General features: G+C 47.1%; 1 protein-coding gene across 2 annotated transcripts in view; it reads right to left on the bottom strand.

Annotated features, from left to right (window-relative positions):
* Window positions 1-20897, bottom strand: part of ube2wb (ubiquitin conjugating enzyme E2 Wb) — a 31140-nt gene extending 10243 nt beyond the window's left edge. For both annotated transcript variants that reach the window (XR_006079016.1, XM_024404969.2), the window contains exons 1-3: window positions 20793-20897; window positions 14174-14265; window positions 2934-3036 (exon numbers count right to left, since the gene is read on the bottom strand). Coding sequence is in view for 1 of the 2 variants with exons in the window: in XM_024404969.2 (XP_024260737.1) it covers window positions 2934-3036; window positions 14174-14265; window positions 20793-20807 (210 nt within the window). In the remaining variant the exon portion in view is untranslated. The remainder of the gene's footprint in view (window positions 1-2933; window positions 3037-14173; window positions 14266-20792) is intronic.
* Between the last annotated feature and the right edge of the window lie 265 nt (window positions 20898-21162).

Here is a 21162-nt window from a genome sequence, read left to right as displayed (position 1 = left end):
GGCGAGGTCAGGCGGTCCAGACACAGCCGGCGAGGTCAGGCGGTCCAGACACAGCCGGCGAGGTCAGGCGGTCCAGACACAGCCGGCGAGGTCAGGCGGTCCAGACACAGCCGGCGAGGTCAGGCGGTCCAGACAGAGCCGGCGAGGTCAGGCGGTCCAGACAGAGCCGGCGAGGTCAGGCGGTCCAGACAGAGCCGGCGAGGTCAGGCGGTCCAGACAGAGCCGGCGAGGTCAGGCGGACAGAGCAAGGTAGTTCCACCCCTTTATGTTAATATATTTATTTTAGGGTTGGCCGGTAGGTATACAGATTATCATACCGTTTCTGAACCATATTACCAAAAGTGCAGACAAGGGAGAGCTATTTCGCAAAATAATTTAGGCAACAGAGACCTTCATCCAGGAGTGGATATAATGTCTTCCGCCTGGGTACCAGTCTTCCGCCTGGGTACCAGTCTTCCGCCTGGGTACCAGTCTTCCGCCTGGGTACCAGTCTTCCGCCTGGGTACCAGTCTCTGTAGCTAACATTCCACTCCATGTCATTGTCAAAGAGACTTGCCTTTCGTCAATCTCAACATTCAATATGCAGATGGAATTTATGGTGGAGTTGCTCATTGGTTGCTGGAAATAACATGAATATTTTCCATGACAACATGTGGAGCCTCAAATAGAATTAGATTTATAACAAAGTAAAAAACAAAAACATTTAGCTGTTGGCTTGGCAAGTTGTTGTATTTTGAGGCTTAAAAATGTATTTAGTTTGAGAACTAGCAACTTTTGACAGACTTGGTTTGGACTGGACAAACCAAAAATGGTTGCTTAGCAACCGGTCACCAACGTGTTTTGTGGAGAAGAAAAAGTAATAGTTCCAATATTTGGATAATCATTGTGATTGGAGGATAGCTGTGAGGGTTATCGAATCAGGATCCAAGTCTTCTGTTCTCCTCGAGCTCATTTAAATGATAGAATGTTCATATTTGAAGATGGCAGAAAGACCAGTCTCTTTGCCAATGACAAGGAGAATGTTAGTTTAAGAGACTGGTTACTCAGACTGGAATATCTCTGCTGTCACCGTCAAGCTTGATCTTGACATCTAGCCACTTAGCGAGCAAGTTAGCCAACCAAAATGCAAAGCTGGAGCCCTGAGCCCTGGACATAGTTTATTCGACACATCTTAGATTTCTTATTGTTTTCTTAACGTCTAGTTAGAAGCAGTTGGATAACACAAAGCTCCAGGTCCTTTCCAACCACTCTACTAAAAATTACCACTGCTCCACATTTACCCAACGCCCAGCTAAAACCGCCATTGACCCAACGCCCAGCTAAAACCGCCATTGACCCAACGCCCAGCTAAAACCGCCATTGACCCAACGCCCAGCTAAAACCGCCATTGACCCAACGCCCAGCTAAAACCGCCATTGACCCAACGCCCAGCTAAAACCGCCATTGACCCAACGCCCAGCTAAAACCGCCATTGACCCAACGCCCAGCTAAAACCGCCATTGACCCAACGCCCAGCTAAAACCGCCATTGACCCAACGCCCAGCTAAAACCGCCATTGACCCAACGCCCAGCTAAAACCGCCATTGACCCAACGCCCAGCTAAAACCGCCATTGACCCAACGCCCAGCTAAAACCGCCATTGACCCAACGCCCAGCTAAAACCGCCATTGACCCAACGCCCAGCTAAAACCGCCATTGACCCAACGCCCAGCTAAAACCGCCATTGACCCAACGCCCAGCTAAAACCGCCATTGACCCAACGCCCAGCTAAAACCGCCATTGACCCAACGCCCAGCTAAAACCGCCATTGACCCAACGCCCAGCTAAAACCGCCATTGACCCAACGCCCAGCTAAAACCGCCATTGACCCAACGCCCAGCTAAAACAGCCATTTACCCAACGCCCAGCTAAAACCGCCACTGACCCAACGCCCAGCTAAAACCGCCACTGACCCAACGCCCAGCTAAAACCGCCATTGACCCAACGCCCAGCTAAAACCGCCATTGACCCAACGCCCAGCTAAAACCGCCATTGACCCAACGCCCAGCTAAAACCGCCATTGACCCAACGCCCAGCTAAAACCGCCATTGACCCAACGCCCAACTAAAACCGCCATTGACCCAACGCCCAGCTAAAACCGCCATTGACCCAACGCCCAGCTAAAACCGCCATTGACCCAACGCCCAGCTAAAACCGCCATTGACCCAACGCCCAGCTAAAACCGCCATTGACCCAACGCCCAGCTAAAACAGCCATTTACCCAACACCCAGCTAAAACAGCCATTTACCCAACACCCAGCTAAAACAGCCATTTTATTGTTTTGTTATTATTATTAGAAGCAATTATTGTCTTCAAAAAAAATGTTGAAGAAGATATGCTGTGTGTTTAAAATAACGCAGTAGACTGGAACCATCTCTACCTTACAGAATGATATCCACCCTCTTCATTCAGTTTGATGAATGGCCCGTTACTAAGCAACATGCCCACTCAGCGTACTCACAGAGCATGGATGGATCTTGACAGTGTCCTGGCTTGCTGATTCAATAGTTACTAAGCTATACAGTACTATTCATCAATGAGGAGCCGCTAGGCTAGCTAGTAGCTATAGTACTCAATGAGGCGGCGCTAGGCAAGTCCGTAGCACCAGTACTCAATGAGGTGGCGCTAGGCTAGTCCGTAGCACCAGTACTCAATGAGGTGGTGCTAGGCTAGCTCGTAGCACCAGTACTCATCAATGAGGAGGCGCTAGGCTAGCTCGTAGCACCAGTACTCATCAATGAGGAGCCGCTAGGCTAGCTCGTAGCACCAGGACTCAATGAGGCAGCGCTAGGCTAGCTAGTAGCAACAGTATTCATCAACGAGGAGGTGCTAGGCTAGCTAGCGAGCTACTAGCTACAGTACTCAATTTAGAGGCGCTAGGCAAGCTACTTACCTGAGGTGAATCGAAAGGATACCGACTACTGAATTTGAAAAGCAGCTGAAATTTCTCTCCTTCATAGAGTGTGCCCGTGGCTCCTTCCATATCTACAATCCATCTGGAAGACAAGACACAACAGATACCATATTAAATTATTATATATTACTGTATATTTGATTCTCCAATATAAACAAACAAGTGTGTGTGTGTTCATGTATGGTCTGAGTCGTAGGTCAATCAGAGATGGAGAGGATGGGATCGGTCCCTGGTCTGGTCAACATGCTTGAGGATAATCCATTTACTTAGTGCTCATTCTGACAGAAAGAGCCAATGATAAATCCCTGTCAAGATGCGTCGTTATAGAAGACCCAGTAGGAGTAAAGACACCTGACCAGTCGGGTACAACAGATCATTCAGATGACCTCTGATGATCAGGTCATGTCTGTCCAATACAGCAGATCATTCAGATGACCTCTGAGGATCAGGTCATGTCTGTCCCCTCCTCACTGTTTGTTGACTCTCCATCAGGAGAGAGAGACACACTTAGACAGAAACACGGGTTTTGAACTCCCCCAGTCCTTAGCGGTCCTCCCCAGTCAAACCAGATGATTTGTGGGACCAGGGCAGGCACTAGGCAGCAAACAGTGGACATTCTCTAGCTGCTCCCCCTCCCCCAACTCCTGTTGTATGTCAGTGTCAGTCTGGATGTGTGTAAAACACTATTTTCAGTGTGAACTCTGAATCAATACATTTTCAACAGGCATAACTTAAAAGACGACTTGGTTTATCATAGATCTGGGATGAAAAAAATGAACTGAACATCTGTTTTTTTAAATAAAAATGTGTAATAATTAATTAAAAATGAAAAGCTGAAATGTCTTGAGTCAATAAGTACTCAACCTCTGTTATTTCAAGCCTAAATACGTTCAGGAGTAAACATGTGCTGAACAAGTCACATAAAAAGTTGCATGGACTGTGTGCAATAAGTGTTTAATAACATATATATTTTTATGACTACCTCATTAGGGGTGGCAGGTAGCCGATAGTGGTGAGAGTGTAGAGGAGGTAGGTAGCCTAGTGGTTAGAGTGTAGAGGAGGCAGGAAGCCTAGTGGTTAGAGTGTAGAGGAGGTAGGTAGTAGCCTAGTGGTTAGAGTGTAGAGGAGGTAGGTAGTAGCCTAGTGGTTAGAGTGTAGAGGAGGTAGGGTAGTCTAGTGGTTAGAGTGTAGAGGAGGCAGGTAGCCTAGTGGTTAGAGTGTAGAGGTGGCAGGTAGCCTAGTGGTTAGAGTGTAGAGGAGGCAGGTAGTCTAGTGGTTAGAGTGTAGAGGGGGCAGGGTAGCCTAGTGGTTAGAGTGTAGAGGAGGTAGGTAGCCTAGTGGTTAGAGTGTAGAGGTGGCAGGTAGCCTAGTGGTTAGAGTGTAGAGGTGGTAGGTAGCCTAGTGGTTAGAGTGTAGAGGAGGCAGGTAGCCTAGTGGTTAGAGTGTAGAGGTGGCAGGTAGCCTAGTGGTTAGAGTGTAGAGGAGGTAGGTAGCCTAGTGGTTAGAGTGTAGAGGTGGCAGGTAAGCCTAGTGGTTAGAGTGTAGAGGAGGCAGGGTAGCCTAGTGGTTAGAGTGTAGAGGCGGCAGGTAGCCTAGTGGTTAGAGTGTAGAGGAGGTAGGTAGCCTAGTGGTTAGAGTGTAGAGGTGGCAGGTAGCCTAGTGGTTAGAGTGTAGAGGAGGTAGGTAGCCTAGTGGTTAGAGTGTAGAGGAGGCAGGTAGCCTAGTAGTTAGAGTGTAGAGGTGGTAGGGTAGCCTAGTGGTTAGAGTGTAGAGGTGGAAGGTAGCCTAGTGGTTAGAGTGTAGAGGTGGAAGGTAGCCTAGTGGTTAGAGTGTAGAGGCGGCAGGGTAGCCTAGTGGTTAGAGTGTAGGGGGGGCAGGTAGACTAGTGGTTAGAGCGTTGGGCCAGTAACCGAAAGGTTGTTAGATCGAATCCCCGAGCTGACAAGGTAAAAATCTGTCGTTCTGCCCCTGAACAAGGCATTTAACCCACTGTTCCCCGGTAGGCCGTCATTGTAAATAAGAATTTGTTCTTAACCTCTTAGGGCTTAACTGACTTGCCTAGTTAAATATTACATTACTGAGTACCACTTTACATAATTTTCAAGAATAGTGGCGTCTGCATCATGTTATGGGTATGCTTGTAATCGCTAAGGACTGGGGAGTTTTTCAGGATAAAAAAAATCAATCCTAGAGTAAAACCTGGTTATCTGCTTTCCACACAGAGATTAATTCACCTTTCAGCAGGACAATAATCTAAAACGCGTTTCCAAGAGTCCAATGGTGCCAAGCTTTACACAACTCCAGCCGACGCTTGGCATTGGTGATTTTAGGCTTGTGTGAGGCTGCTCGGTCATGGAAACCCAGTTCATGAAGCTCCCGAAAAATAATGATTGTGCTGACGTTGCTTCCAGAGGCAGTTTGGAACTCGGTAGTGAGTTGCAGTCAAGGACAGACAATGTTTACACGCAACAAGCTGAAGGGGTGTCCACATAGTTTTGTATATATATAGAATACATTACTTAATCTGTTGTTAAATGTGTGAAATTAGTTTAGATGTAGTTTAGGTTCCGTTTTGAGGCAATTATCGGGGTGATTATCAACTGGGCTCCGCATATTCCACTGTCGGGAGGCTGATCAGAGCAGGCCCCGCAGTCGGGAGGCTGATCAGAGCAGGCCCCGCAGTCGGGAGGCTGATCAGAGCAGGCCCCGCAGTCGGGAGGCTGATCAGAGCAGGCCCCGCAGTCGGGAGGCTGATCAGAGCAGGCCCCGCAGTCGGGAGGCTGATCAGAGCAGGCCCCGCAGTCGGGAGGCTGATCAGAGCAGGCCCCGCAGTCGGGAGGCTGATCAGAGCAGGCCCCGCAGTCGGGAGGCTGATCAGAGCAGGCCCCGCAGTCGGGAGGCTGATGAGAGCAGGCCCCGCAGTCGGGAGGCTGATCAGAGCAGGCCCCGCAGTCGGGAGGCTGATCAGAGCAGGCCCCGCAGTCGGGAGGCTGATCAGAGCAGGCCCCGCAGTCGGGAGGCTGATCAGAGCAGGCCCCGCAGTCGGGAGGCTGATCAGAGCAGGCCCCGCAGTCGGGAGGCTGATCAGAGCAGGCCCCGCAGTCGGGAGGCTGATCAGAGCAGGCCCCGCAGTCGGGAGGCTGATCAGAGCAGGCCCCGCAGTCGGGAGGCTGATCAGAGCAGGCCCCGCAGTCGGGAGGCTGATCAGAGCAGGCCCCGCAGTCGGGAGGCTGATCAGAGCAGGCCCCGCAGTCGGGAGGCTGATCAGAGCAGGCCCCGCAGTCGGGAGGCTGATCAGAGCAGGCCCCGCAGTCGGGAGGCTGATCAGAGCAGGCCCCGCAGTCGGGAGGCTGATCAGAGCAGGCCCCGCAGTCGGGAGGCTGATCAGAGCAGGCCCCGCAGTAAGGAGTAGGGAAAATCATAAATCATAAAACTGGTATTAAGTCCAGTTCTCTGTGATATTAAGGTTTATAACAATATGTTATAGATTTATTTAGAAAAAGTCAAGAACGGAGAGGGGGGGGGGGGCTTGACAAAAGAAAAGGCAGAGTAATAAAATGAATGAGCAGAAAATGACAACTTAAGCAGTTCCTTCCAATATTTGATCGATGTTTTGGTTGTTATCGAGCAAAATTGTTACGGTATGACAGCTCTTCCATCAACCACAGATACTCAACCCTAACACGCACGCTGAGACCACGAGTATGACACGGGCCTGATATTCCACTCTATCACATGGAATGAATTGATTTGTTTTGGGGCTGTTTCATTGAGAAACACACTCAAAATGTTATAATCTTACGTATCAGACAAGAAGGGCTGGCTGTTACACAATCCTAAAAAAATATTTTAAAAAAAGGACATCATGTGGAACCAAACAAAAAAATATGCTGCTATAGTGTCTTTCAGTCAAGTCTGTGAATAAATCAAAATCAAATCGTCATAGTTACCATTACATAACAGAGACAGGCTTCGGCCAGGCACACGGAGTATTGCCAAGCTGAAGATCTCATAGCAAAGCCACACCCCGGGCCGTACCGCCCTAAAACAAGGATAAGATCCAGCTCAACAGGTTCTGGAAGGTTCTCATTCCAGTGACTCATACCATTCTTGACAGACAGAGATCTGGAGTGTATTCATTGTTGCAATATGTTTCGCAATGAACAGAAAGAGTTTCATATTGGACACATTCAGGTAGGTAGGAAAGAAGACTGTTTCCTTATGCAATGCAGAACAGCTGAAACTACTACTGAGCTTGTTCTGCTCAGCAGCATTCAGTCTATCCACTTCTACATGTGAGTCATTTAACAGACTCTCTGATCCAGAGACTACAGTAGTGAGTCATTTAACAGACTCTCTGATCCAGCGACACTACAGTAGTGAGTCATTTAACAGACTCTCTGATCCAGAGACTACAGTAGTGAGTCATTTAACAGACTCTCTGATCCAGAGACTACAGTAGTGAGTCATTTAACAGACTCTCTGATCCAGAGACTACAGTAGTGAGTCATTTAACAGACTCTCTGATCCAGAGACACTACAGTAGTGAGTCATTTAACAGACTCTCTGATCCAGAGACTACAGTAGTGAGTCATTTAACAGACTCTCTGATCCAGAGACTACAGTAGTGAGTCATTTAACAGACTCTCTGATCCAGAGACACTCCAGTAGTGAGTCATTTAACAGACTCTCTGATCCAGAGACACTACAGTAGTGAGTCATTTAACAGACTCTCTGATCCAGACACTACAATAGTGAGTCATTTAACAGACTCTCTGATCCAGACACTACAATAGTGAGTCATTTAACAGACTTTCTGATCCAGACCCTACAGTAGTGAGTCATTTAGCAGACTCTCTGATCCAGAGACACAACAGTAGTGAGTCATTTAACAGACTCTCTGATCCAGAGTCACTACAGTAGTGAGTCATTTATCAGACTCTCTGATCCAGAGACATTTTCTTACAAGTCCCCCATGGGAATCGAACCCACAACTGTTCATGGCTAAATCACGAGACTGCCCGACGAAAACACCGTCACCACGCGTCTGCATTACACCGTCACCACGCGTCTGCATTACACCGTCACCACGCGTCTGCATTACACCGTCACCACGCGTCTGCATTACACCGTCACCACGCGTCTGCATTACACCGTCACCACGCGTCTGCATTACACCGTCACCACGCGTCTGCATTACACCGTCACCACGCGTCTGCATTACACCGTCACCACGCGTCTGCATTACACCGTCACCACGCGTCTCCATTACACCGTCACCACGCGTCTGCATTACACCGTCACCACGCGTCTGCATTACACCGTCACCACGCGTCTGCATTACACCGTCACCACGCGTCTCCATTACACCGTCACCACGCGTCTCCATTACACAGTCACCACGCGTCTGCATTACACCGTCACCACGCGTCTGCATTACACCGTCACCACGCGTCTGCATTACACCGTCACCACGCGTCTGCATTACACCGTCACCACGCGTCTGCATTACACCGTCACCACGCGTCTCCATTACACCGTCACCACGCGTCTGCATTACACCGTCACCACGCGTCTGCATTACACCGTCACCACGCGTCTCCATTACACCGTCACCACGCGTCTGCATTACACCGTCACCACGCGTCTCCATTACACCGTCACCACGCGTCTCCATTACACCGTCACCACGCGTCTCCATTACACCGTCACCACGCGTCTCCATTACACCGTCACCACGCGTCTGCATTACACCGTCACCACGCGTCTCCATTACACCGTCACCACGCGTCTGCATTACACCGTCACCACGCGTCTGCATTACACCGTCACCACGCGTCTGCATTACACCGTCACCACGCGTCTGCATTACACCGTCACCACGCGTCTGCATTACACCGTCACCACGCGTCTCCATTACACCGTCACCACGCGTCTGCATTACACCGTCACCACGCGTCTGCATTACACCGTCACCACGCGTCTCCATTACACCGTCACCACGCGTCTCCATTACACCGTCACCACGCGTCTGCACTGCACCGTCACCACGCGTCTGCACTGCACCGTCACCACGCGTCTGACATTATTTTGCACAGTCCAAAGGTCTACCCTTACTACACTGTTACACTACCCTTACACTACCCTGACACACTGTTACACTACCCTGACACACTGTTACACTACCCTGACACACTGTTACACTACCCTGACACACTGTTACACTACCCTGACACACTGTTACACTAACCTGACACACTACCCTACCCTGACACACTGTTACAGCCCCCTACCCTGACACACCACCCTCACACTGTCACACCTCCCTACCCTACACTGTCACACTACCCTACACTGTCACACTACCCTACACTGTCACACTACCCTACACTGTCACACTACACTACCCTAACACACTACACTACCCTCACACTATCACACTACCCTGTCACACTACCCTGTCACACTACCCTGTCACACTACCCTGTCACACTAACCTGTCACACTAACCTGTCACACTAACCTGTCACACTACCCTGTCACACTACCCTGTCACACTACCCTGTCACACTAACCTGTCACACTAACCTGTCACACTAACCTGTCACACTAACCTGTCACACTACTATATTTTATGAGGATGAACAGTGACCCTGTGCATTAAGGGATGCTCGACTGATGGGCTTTATGTCCTGTTCATGTGCTAGTCGGAAATAGGAAATGTCCAACCAGCTAACTGGTTGAACGCGGTACGTGTATCACTACAACCAGTAAGCAAGTCTGACATTTCCCGAGTTTCCTAGTTCCGACTTGCACGTGAATGCGACAATAGCTACCAGTCAGGGGGTCTGGGATGACCTTGTTTGATCCACAGCAACGTGGCCGTGGCTAGAGAGGCAGTCTCTTATCTCTGGGTGTCTCTGAAGAGAACATTAGACTTTGTCACTATTAAAAAACACTTTAATGAGCAAGCCTTCCTTCATGAACTGGCCTCTGTAAATTGGTATAGAAATCAGCTTGATCCCCTCTGTCGAAGACGCATGGACCTTATTTTTTGATATTTTCAGTGGTATTGTTAAACACACAGGCATAAAGAAAATGAGAATTAAAAACAGGTTCAGCCCGTGGTTCGACCGTGATCTGGCAGAGTTACTCCACCTCAAGAATCACATTTGGCGAAAGACTCGGCACACGCATACTCAGGATGACTGGCTCTCGTTCAGGCACATGAGAAATAAGTGCACTCAGGCTATCTGGAAGGCTAAAGTTAGTTAGTTTAAGGAGTAGTTGTCTCTCTGTGGGTCTAACCCCAAGAAGATCTGGAAAACGGTTAAAGACCTGGAGAATAAACCCTCCTCACAGCTGCCCATGTCCCTTAATGATGATGATGTGGTTGTTACTGACAAGGAGCCCATGTCCCTTAATGTTGATGATGTGGTTGTTATTGACAAGGAGCCCATGTCCCTTCATGTTGATGCGGTTGTTACTGACAAGGAGCCCATGTCCCTTAATGATGATGATGCGGTTGTTACTGACAAGGAGCCCATGACCCTTAATGATGATGATGTGGTTGTTACTGACAAGGAGCCCATGTCCCTTAATGATGATGATGTGGTTGTTACTGACAAGGAGCCCATGTCCCTTAATGATGATGATGCGGTTGTTACTGACAAGGAGCCCATGTCCCTTAATGATGATGATGTGGTTGTTACTGACAAGGAGCCCATGTCCCTTAATGTTGATGATGTGGTTGTTACTGACAAGGAGCCCATGTCCCTTAATGATGATGATGTGGTTGTTACTGACAAGGAGCACATGGCTGAGCTCTTTAATCATCACTCCATTAAGTCAGGATTCCTCTTTGACTCAGCCATGCCTCCTTGCTGTCCAACATTTCCTCATCTCCCACCCCTTCTAATGCAACTATCCCCGATGCTCCTCCCTCTTTTCTCCTGCCCCGCTACAAAGTTTCTCCCTGCAGGCGGTCACTGAGTCCGAGGTGCTAAAGGAGCTCCTTAAACTTAACAAAACATCTGGGTCAGATGGTTTAGACCCTTTCTTCTTTAAAACCTGTTAAGCCTCCCCCCTACTTTTTCGGAAATTCTGTTAAAAATCGCGCAACATTTTGGCATCCTGCTACTCAGGCCAGGAATATAGTATATGCATATGATTAGTATGTGTGGATAGAAAACACTCAGACGTTTCCAAAACTGTTTAAATCACGGCTGTGACTATAACAGAACATCTGTTTCATCGAAAAGCGCAGGAAAATCTGATCACTGGAGATGGAAAAAAATATCCATGCGCCACTCCCAGGAATTGTTAAAGGTGAACCGTATTAAATGAGGCCGAGCTTGCAGTACCTACAGCTTCCACAGGATGTATAGAGTCTCCTCATTTGATTCTGATTTGATTCTTGGTAGATCCGACCAAAGGGAACCGATTCCCTCCGACCACCAACCTGAGGCATTGTCTCTGTGTTTTTCCGGACATTTTTCCACACGACCAACTATCGAATTTACATCGCCTCCTGATGATTTTTATAGCTTATTAACGTGTAGTTATACCTAAAGTTGCATTAGAAAGGTATTTCAAGTGTTTTGTGAAAGTTTATCGTCGAATTTTTAACTTTTAAAAATGACGTTACGTTATGAAACGCTATTTTTTTCCGCTTATCACACAGTCTTCATAGATCGATATCTAGGCTATATATGGACCGATTTAATCCAAAAAAAGACCCAGTATTGATTATGGGACATCAAGGTGTGCCAAGAAAGAAGATGGTCAAAGGTAATTAATGTTTTATATTTTATTGTGCGGTTTGTGTAGCGCCGACTATGCTAATTCTTTTGTTTACATCCCCTACGGTTCTTTTGGGGTGTTGCATGCTATCAGATAATAGCTTCTCATGCTTTCGCCGAAAAGCATTTTAAAAATCTGACTCGGTGGCTAGATTCACAATGACTGTAGCTTTATTTCAATACCAAGCATGTGTATTTTAATGAACGTTTGCGTTTTAACTAATACTATTAGCGTGTAGCGTAGCGCATTTGCATTTCCAGAGCTCTAGGTGGGACATCTGCGTCTCAAGAGGTTAAGGTTACTGCCAATATCATCACCAAGCCTATCTCTGACCTTTTTAACCTGTCTCTCCTCTCTGGGGAGGTTCCCATTGCTTGGAAGGCAGCCACGGTTCATATTTAATTTAAAGAGGGAGATCAAGCTGATCCTAACTGTTATAGGCCAATTTCTATTTTGCCCTGTTTATCAAAAGTGTTGGGAAAACTTGGCAATAATCAACTGACTGGCTTTCTTGATGTCTGTGGTATTCTCTCTGGTATGCAATCTGGTTTCTGCTCAGGTTATGGATGTGTCACTGCAACCTTAAAGGTCCTCAATGATGTCACCATTACCCTTGATTCTAAGCAATGTTGTGCTGCTATTTTTAATGACTTGCCAAAGCTTTTGATACGGTAGACCATTCCATTCTTGTGGGCCGGCTAAGGAGTATTGGTGTCTCTGAGGGGTCATTGGCCTGGTTTGCTAACTACCTCTCTCAAGGAGTGCAGTGTACAAAGTCAGAACATCTGCTGTCTCAGCCACTGCCTGTCACCAAGGGAGTACCCCAAGGCTCGATCCTAGGCCCCACTCTCTACTCATTTTACATTTTAAAAAATAGCTCAACCAGTAGGAATCTCTCTCATCCATTCATATGCAGATGATGCAGTCTTATACCCAGCTGGCCCCTCCTCAGATGTTGTGTTAAACACTCGACAACAAAGCTTTCTTAGTGTCCAACAAGCTTTCTCTGCCCTTAACCTTGTTCTGAGTGTGGTTTGGTAAGATGAATGCCCCTCTCCCCAAAGGTGTGATTACTACCTCTGAGGGTTTAGAGCTTGAGGTAGTCACCTCATACAAGTCCTTGGGAGTTTGGCTAGATGGTACACTGTCCTTCTCTCAGCACATATCATAGCTGCACGCTAAAGTCAAATCTAGACTTGGTTTCCTCTATCGTAATCGCTCCTATTTCTCCTCAGCTGCCAAACTAACCCTGATTCAGATGACCATCCTATCCATGCAGATTACGGAGACATAATTTATAGATCAGCAGGTAAGGGTGGTCTCAAGCGGCTAGATGTTCTTTACCGTTCGGCCATCAGATTTGCCAGCAATGCTCCTTATAGGACACATCACTGCACTCTATACTCCTCTGTAAACTGCTCATCTCTGTATACCCGTCGCAAGACCCACTGGTTGATGCTTATTTATAAAACCCTCTTAGGCCTCACTCCCCCTATCTGAGATATCTACTGCAGCCCTCATCCTCCACATACAACACCCGTTCTGCCAGTCACATTCTGTTAAAGGTCCCCAAAGCACACACATCCCTGGGTCGCTCCTCTTTTCAGTTCACTGCAGCTAGCGACTGGAACGAGCTGCAACAAACACTCAAACTGGACAGTTTCATCTCCATCTCTTCATTCAAAGACTCAATCATGGACACTCTTAATGACAGTTGTGGCTGCTTCACGTGATGTATTGTTCCCAAGAGGTGCAGATGTCTAAGGCACTGCATCTCAGTGCAAGAAGCGTCACTACAGTCCCTTGTTCGAATCCAGGCTGTATCACATCCGGCCGTGATTGGGAGTCCCACAGGGGCTCACAATTAGCCCAGCGTCGTCCGGGTTTGTAAATAAGAATTTGTTCTTAACTGACTTACCTAGTTAAACAAAAAAATGTGTGTGGTTGTCTGTGCCCAATAATGTTTGTTCCATGTTTTGTGCTACTACCATGTTGTGCTGCTGCCATGTTGTTGTCTTAGGTCTCTATGTCGTGTTTATGTAGTTGTCTCTCTTGTCGTGATGTCTGTTTGACCTATATTTTATTTTTAATCCCAGCCCCCGTCCCCGCAGGAGGCCTTTTGCCTTTTAGTAGGCCGTCATTGTAAATAAGAATTTGTGCTTAACTGTCCTCCCTTGTTAAATACATTTTAAAAAGCTACCTAATCACCTGTACCTGGGATTTGTGTACTGTGTTTTTCTTTTATACATGATGGATAGATCCACACTGACGCCCCCGAGTACAGAGCAGGTTCTTGGTGTTTATCTTCTTTCACAATGAAATGAGCCAGTGGGAAATGTTATAGATCTGTGCAACAAAGCAAGACATGCATATCCACACTAGGACACATAAGAGTCAACATGCTGATGTACACTCACTGTGTGATGGTGTTCTGGACACTTTTCTCATTGAGTGTCATTCCAGGGGGTGGATCATTTTGCAAAGCCATTAGTTCCTTTTGTAGCCTTTTCTGTAAGAGAAGAACAAAGATGTTTAAACGGTAGCCAGATTAGAATATTTGGAGGTACAATGTGGAGAACAAAAACAAAGAAAGAAGTGTAAACAGACGAGATTAAACAAATCCCCAGTGTGCAGAGACTAGATACAAATCAAGCCAGCTGGATGTGTCGTAAGATCCTCTAGCTTGGAGAGTATTGCTAAATAAAAGCCTGTTGCTTCCCAGTTCATGCATATGACGACATTTTGTGGTGTTCCTGGTTTTAAATTTGTGGGGGGTTTTTTTCTTTCCTAGTTCAATTTTTTTTTTTTTAAAGGAGCATGCATGCTTATTTAAGATCGTGAGGAAATCACTTTTAAAAGAATAACCAGGCATCCTCTACTGATGGAATGAGGTAGAAATCCTTCCAGGATACCAGGGCCAGATCGATTAGAAAGGCCTGCTCGCTGAAGTGTTTTAGGGAGCGTTTGACAGTGATGAGGGGTGGTCGTTTGACCGTGGACCCATTACGGATGCAGGCAATGAGGCAGTGATCGCTGAGATCCTGATTGAAGACAGCAGAGGTTTATTTGGAGGGCAGGTTGGTCAGGATGATATGAGGGTGCCCATGTTTACGGATTAAGGGTTGTACCTGGTAGGTTCCTTGATCATTTGTGTGAGATTGAGGGCATCTAGCTAAGATTGTAGGACGGCCGGGATGTTAAGCATATCCCAATTTAGGTCACCTAGCAGAACTAACTCTGAAGATAGATGGGGGGCAATCAATTCACATATGGTGTCCAGGACACAGCTGGGGACTGAGCGGAGTCTGTAACAAGCGGCAACAGTGAGAGACTTATTTCTGGAAAGGTGGATTTTTAAAAATAGAAGCTTGAAATGTTTTGGTACAGACCTGGATAGTATGACAGAACTCTGCAGGATATCTCTGCAGTAGATTGCAACTCCACCCGCTATGGCAGTTCTATCGTGGTGGACAATGTTGTAGTTGGAAATGTCAGAATATTTGGTGGCCTTCCTAAGCCAAGATTCAGACATGGCTAGGATATCAGGGTTAGCGGAGTGTGCTAAAGCAGTGAATAAAACAAACTTAGGGAGGAGGCTTCTGATGTCAACATGCATGAAACCAAGGCTTTTACGGTTACCAAAGTCAACAAAATGAGAGCACCTGGGGAATAGGAGTGGAACTGGGGGCTCCAGGGCCTGGGTTAACCTCTACGTCAGAGGAGGAGCAGGATAAGGGTACGGCTAAAAGCTATAAGAGCTGGTCGTCTAGTGCGTTGGGGACAGAGAATAAAAGGAGCAGATTTCTGGGCGTGGTAGAATAGATTCATAATGTACAGACAAGGGTATGGTAGGATGTGAGTACAGTGGAGGTAAACCTAGGCGTTGAGTGATGATGAGAGATCTTGTCTCTGGAGGCACCAGTTAAGCCAGATGAGGTCTCCGCATGTGTGTGGGGTGGGACGAAAGAGCTATCTATCTAAGGCATTTTGAACGGGACTGAGGGCTCTACAGTGAAATAAAACATTAAGAACTAGCCAAGACAGCAGTAGAGAATGCATACTGACAGAGAGAGGCATAAATCAATTATAGGTGTTGATCAGGAGAGCTAAGACAACAACGGGTAAATGACAGGACCTGAGTACGAGGCTGGGGCCGACAGGTAGACAAAATTATGTTTATTGAAACAGTCCAGGGGGCATCAGCTGTGTAGCCGAATGATCATAGGGTCAAAAGAGCAGCAATAGGTGAGTCAGGGTGCTGTTCGGTAGTCACTACTACACTGGGTGAGTCAGGGTGCTGTTCGGTAGTCACTACTACACTGGGTGAGTCAGGGTGCTGTTCGGTAGTCACTGCTACACTGGGTGAGTCAGGGTGCTGTTCGGTAGTCACTGCTACACTGGGTGAGTCAGGGTGCTGTTCGGTAGTCACTGCTACACTGGGTGAGTCAGGGTGCTGTTCGGTAGTCACTGCTACACTGGGTGAGTCAGGGTGCTGTTCGGTAGTCACTGCTACACTGGGTGAGTCAGGGTGCTGTTCGGTAGTCACTGCTACACTGGGTGAGTCAGGGTGCTGTTCGGTAGTCACTGCTACACTGGGTGAGTCAGGGTGCTGTTCGGTAGTCACTGCTACACTGGGTGAGTCAGGGTGCTGTTCGGTAGTCACTGCTACACTGGGTGAGTCAGGGTGCTGTTCGGTAGTCACTGCTACACTGGGTGAGTCAGGGTGCTGTTCGGTAGTCACTGCTACGCTAGCCGAGCAGGGGACACAGCGTTCAGAAAAGCTAGCGGCCGGGGCTAGTAGATGGTTCTTTGGCGCGACATTGTAACAGAATAGCCTGTTGAGACAACATTGAGCGATCACGTCAGCAGACCAGTCGTGATGGATCGGCGAGGCTCCGTGTCGACAATAAAGGGTCCAGGCCAATTGTCAAAGGGGTTATTGTAGCCCTAGAATTAGCTGGGTCTAGCTCGAGGCTAGCTGGTGCTTGCTTCGGGACAGAGGCGTTAGCTAACATTAGCCACTCGTTTGCAGCCAGCTAGCTGCGATGATCCGGTGTAATGATCCAGAGCGGCAGGCATCCGGTGATGTGGTAGAGAGAAGCAGTCCGATATGCTCTGGGTTGATATCGCACCTGTGCAGACTGGCAGGTGTTGTCCGAGTTAAGGCTGGCTGGTGACCGAGACAAACGTGAAGACCGCTAGCCGTGGCTAACAAAGGCTAGTAGCTAGTTAACTGGCTAGCTCCTGATGGAAGTTCCAGTAATATGGAATAGAAATAGCAGACCCGTACCACATTGGGTGAGGCGGGTTGCTGGAAAGTATAATTAGTTCGTAGATAGAAAGTATGATTAATATATATACGTAAAAGCCTGGCTATTTACACGGGATAAGACAAAGACAAAACACACACATCCTACTGCTAGGCCATCTTGCATTGTTATACTCAGCCTGGTCTCAGGGTAGTAGGTTGGTAGTTGAAGATATCCTTCTAGTGGTGTGGGGGCTGTGCCTTGGCAAAGTGGGTGGGGTTATATCCTGCCTGTTTGGCCCTGTCCGGTGGTATCGTCGGACAGGGCCAGTGTCTTCCGACCCCTCCTGTCTCAGCCTCCAGTATTTGCGCTGCAATAGTTTGTGTCGGGGTGCTAGGGTCAGTCTGTTATATCTGCAGTATTTCTCAGGTCTTAACCAGTGTCCTGTGTGAATTTAAGTATGCTCCCTCAGAGAGAGAATTAGAGGACCTGAGCCCTGGGACCATGCCTCAGGACTACCTGGCCTGATGACTCCTTGCTGTCCCCATTCCACCTGGTCATGCTGCTGCTCCAGTTTCAACTTTTCTGCCTGCGGCTATGGAACCCTGACCTGTTCACTGTCTCGAAACTCTGAATGATCGGCAATGAAAAGTCAGCTAACATTTACTCCTGAGGTGCTGACCTGTTGCAACCTCTACAACCACTGTGATGATTATGATTATTATTTGACCCTGCTGGTCATCTATGAACGTTTGAACATCCTGGCCATGTTCTGTTATAATGGCCACCCCTCAGAGCCTGGTTCCTCTCTAGGTTTCAGTCGGGGCACCACGGAAAATGTTCAGGTTACAAAGTTATCGTTTTCCGACTAGAACTCTTCAGATACTTTAATATCTGATCAATTAGTCTTCCGATATGACGGGGCGGCAGGGTAGCCTAGTGGTTAGAGCGTTGGACTAGTAACCGGAAGGTTGCAAGTTCAAACCCCCGAGCTGACAAGGTACAAAATCTGTCGTTCTGCCCCTGAACAGGCAGTTAACCCACTGTTCCTAGGCCGTCATTGAAAATAAGAATTTGTTCTAAGCTGACTTGCCTAGTAAAATAAAGGTTAAAAAATAAAATGTAAAAAATGACAGCTTGGTATGGAAAGAAAAGGGGGTGTGGACCGGTAAATGAGCGGGAAAGGCTATATGGATCACTACACACAGCGGGTCATTTTTCCATTGAAATGCTAATCCTTTGCACATAAACGCTCGCTCATTCGGGAATAATTGCGATCAATATATTTACGCCCATTTGTCATTGTTGTCTTCTCTGTTGGAATCGTCGGTCCGTCTGCGGGAGAATCAGTTCATCAGAGAGTCTCTGGTTACTCATGGTGGTTGCTCTAATCGGCAGCTCCTGACTGTGTCTGTTGTATTGGATACGTCAGGTGTCCATTGTTCTTAGAGTAGATGTTTTCGGCGGTTGTCAGTATTCGTATTGCAGGTTTACATCATTTCTAGCTGCAGACTAGTAATTAGTATCTAAGATTTGCTCTTATTCTGTAGGGATCGATAGTCTTAACCATTTCCAGATGTGTAGCCAATACGCCACGTGGTTTTCTACTCTTGGTACTCAACCATTTCAACCACTGGGGGGTTTGCTTTGTCTGAAGAGGATTTCCTCAGGAGGGGGTTTTATCAGTAACAATAGAAAAGGGTGGTTCCATGACGCCAGATCATGTCTGTGCTCACAGGGGAGTGGCCGCTGACTAGTTAACCTTTACAGGGAATACAATTCTCTCATTCTAAAAAGGTTAAAATCACATTACATAATTTCACAAATACTTTAATCTTTACTCATTCATTTATACAATAATTAGATGGAAATCCCATAATTGAGAAATGTACACAGAGATAGGAAACGCGTAACTGTCTTCCATGAGGTCACCAAATGAAACACACTCGTCATACCAGTCTCCTACGTGTCAACGGACCCTTCCCACATTCTTACAAGTGGACATACAGTTTAATTCTCCCATTTTGGGGATTTAGGAGTTCGGTCAAGTGAAATCCCTTGTTCTCTTTCCACACTCTCTTTCTGCATGGCCTGGGGGAGTCTCTGCCAGGAAATTACAACCTGAGATAACAGAACCTGGGTGTAGGAGAAAATGAGAGAGGGGGAAACCACAATCTAAAACCAGAAAGGTCCACGTCATGACACTAGGTTCTGGCTTTTCTAGGGAGTTTTTCCTAGCCACCGTGCTTCTACATCTGCATTGCTTGCCGTTTGGGGTTTTAGGCTGGGTTTCTGTTCAGCACTTTGTGACATCGACTGATGTAAAAAGGACTTTATAAATACATTTGATTGAAAGTTGGAAGCACAGAATCGTCTAGAATGTCATTGTATGCTGTAGCGATAAGATTTTGCTTCACTGGAACTAAGGGACCTGCCCGAATCATGAAAAACAGCCCCAGACCATTATTCCTCCTCCACCAAACTTTACAGTTGGCACAATGAAGTCGGGCAGTAGCGTTCTCTTGGCGTCCGCCAAACCCAGATTCGTCCGTCTGACTGCCAGATGGTGAAGCATGATTCAGAGAAAGTGTTTCCACTGCTCCAATAGCGGTGAGCTTTACACCACTCCAGCCAATGCTTGGCATTGCGCATGTGTGCGGCTGCTCGGCCAAGGAAACCCATATCCTGAAATTATTGTGCCGACATTGCTTCCAGAGGTAGTTTGGAACTTGGTAGTGAGTGTTACCACCGAGGACAGACCATTTTTACGCGCTACGGGCTTCAGCACTCGGCAGTTCCTTTCTGTGAGCTTGTGTGGCCTACCACTTCATGGCTGCGCCGTTGTTGCTCCTTAATGTTTCCACTTCACAATAATAACAACACTGGGGGCAGCTCTAGCAGTGCAGAAATTTGATGAACTGACTTGTTGGAAAGGTGGCATCCTATGACAGTGCCACGTTGAAAGTCACTGAGCTCTTCAGTAAGGCCATTCTACTGTCAATGTTAGGCTATGGAGATTGCATGGCGGTGTGCTCGATTTCATACCTGTCAGCAATGTTTGTGGCTGAAATAGCCAAATCCACTCATTTGTAAGGGTGTCCATATACTTTTGAATATATAGTGTGTGTATACGGACGCCTTAACCTTGCGTCTGCTACTCGCATTAACTAACAGTAATATAACTAACGTTGCACAGCTATTAGCTTAGAAGTGTTTACAATCATAACAGGTAGCTAAAATTTCGACAGCCAGTTGCCTGGATAAGGTGTCAGCTAGATAGGGTTTCAGAACACAAAGCTAGCTAATCCACTTCATGAATTCAGACAAGCTGACCCAGTCAGCCACCTGACATAGCGAACAACTTTAGCTAGCTAACGTTAGCATGCTAGCTAGCTGTTTATGTTGCTCGCCGCCATGTCACTGACCTCATAAACCACCGGTAACTATGTTTGTTAGTTCAGTTTGCTAGCTAGCTAGCTATTTAAAACGTGAAACTGAGAGTCCAACAGGGGGATGGGGAAGTCGTATCTAACTAGCTAACGTTAGCTTGCTAACGTCGTTAGCATCTCTGTTCTTTCTAGCTGTTCATAACTAGATGCAGGCGTTGAAACCCGAGGTAACTTGTAAAATAACAGTTAAAACGTCAAAATAATTTTAAAAAAACCTCGCATCTTAAAACAGACCCGTGTTATTTAGAAACATACAAATACTGATTTATTTTTTAAAATGTGTTGAAATATCAGATGAAAAGATAATAGAAGGTGATGACTGTCTGTAGAGATCCTACCTGCATCGACGCCATGATGGAAACCCCCTGCGTCAGAACGACGCAAAACGTGACGCTGCGTCAGGATATCACATGGGATGGGGGGGAAGCGTTGTGAAAATGGAGTGAGACAATTCTTTCCCAGGATGTGCTGTGCAAGGCAACAGAAAAGCCAACCAAAGACTCTTGTATTGAATCCTCGAGCGGCGCAATTTAATCGGGAAAAACGTGAATTCAATTGAGATGTCACTTTGGTGGACTAGAAACTGTACTGAAAAAAATGGTCAATGACCTCTAGTAGTTGCATCAAGATAAAAGGGCCCGTTGCAAACTGTTTCTCATATTCCACAGATTTTTTTCCTGTAGATAATCATAACCACTTTAAGGTGTG

The sequence above is a fragment of the Oncorhynchus tshawytscha genome, linkage group LG16 (genome assembly GCF_018296145.1).
Source record: "Oncorhynchus tshawytscha isolate Ot180627B linkage group LG16, Otsh_v2.0, whole genome shotgun sequence".
Taxonomy (NCBI): Eukaryota; Metazoa; Chordata; class Actinopteri; order Salmoniformes; family Salmonidae; genus Oncorhynchus; species Oncorhynchus tshawytscha.
The sequence above is the reverse complement of the archived record's forward strand: the minus strand, read 5'-3'. Positions and strand labels throughout refer to the sequence as shown.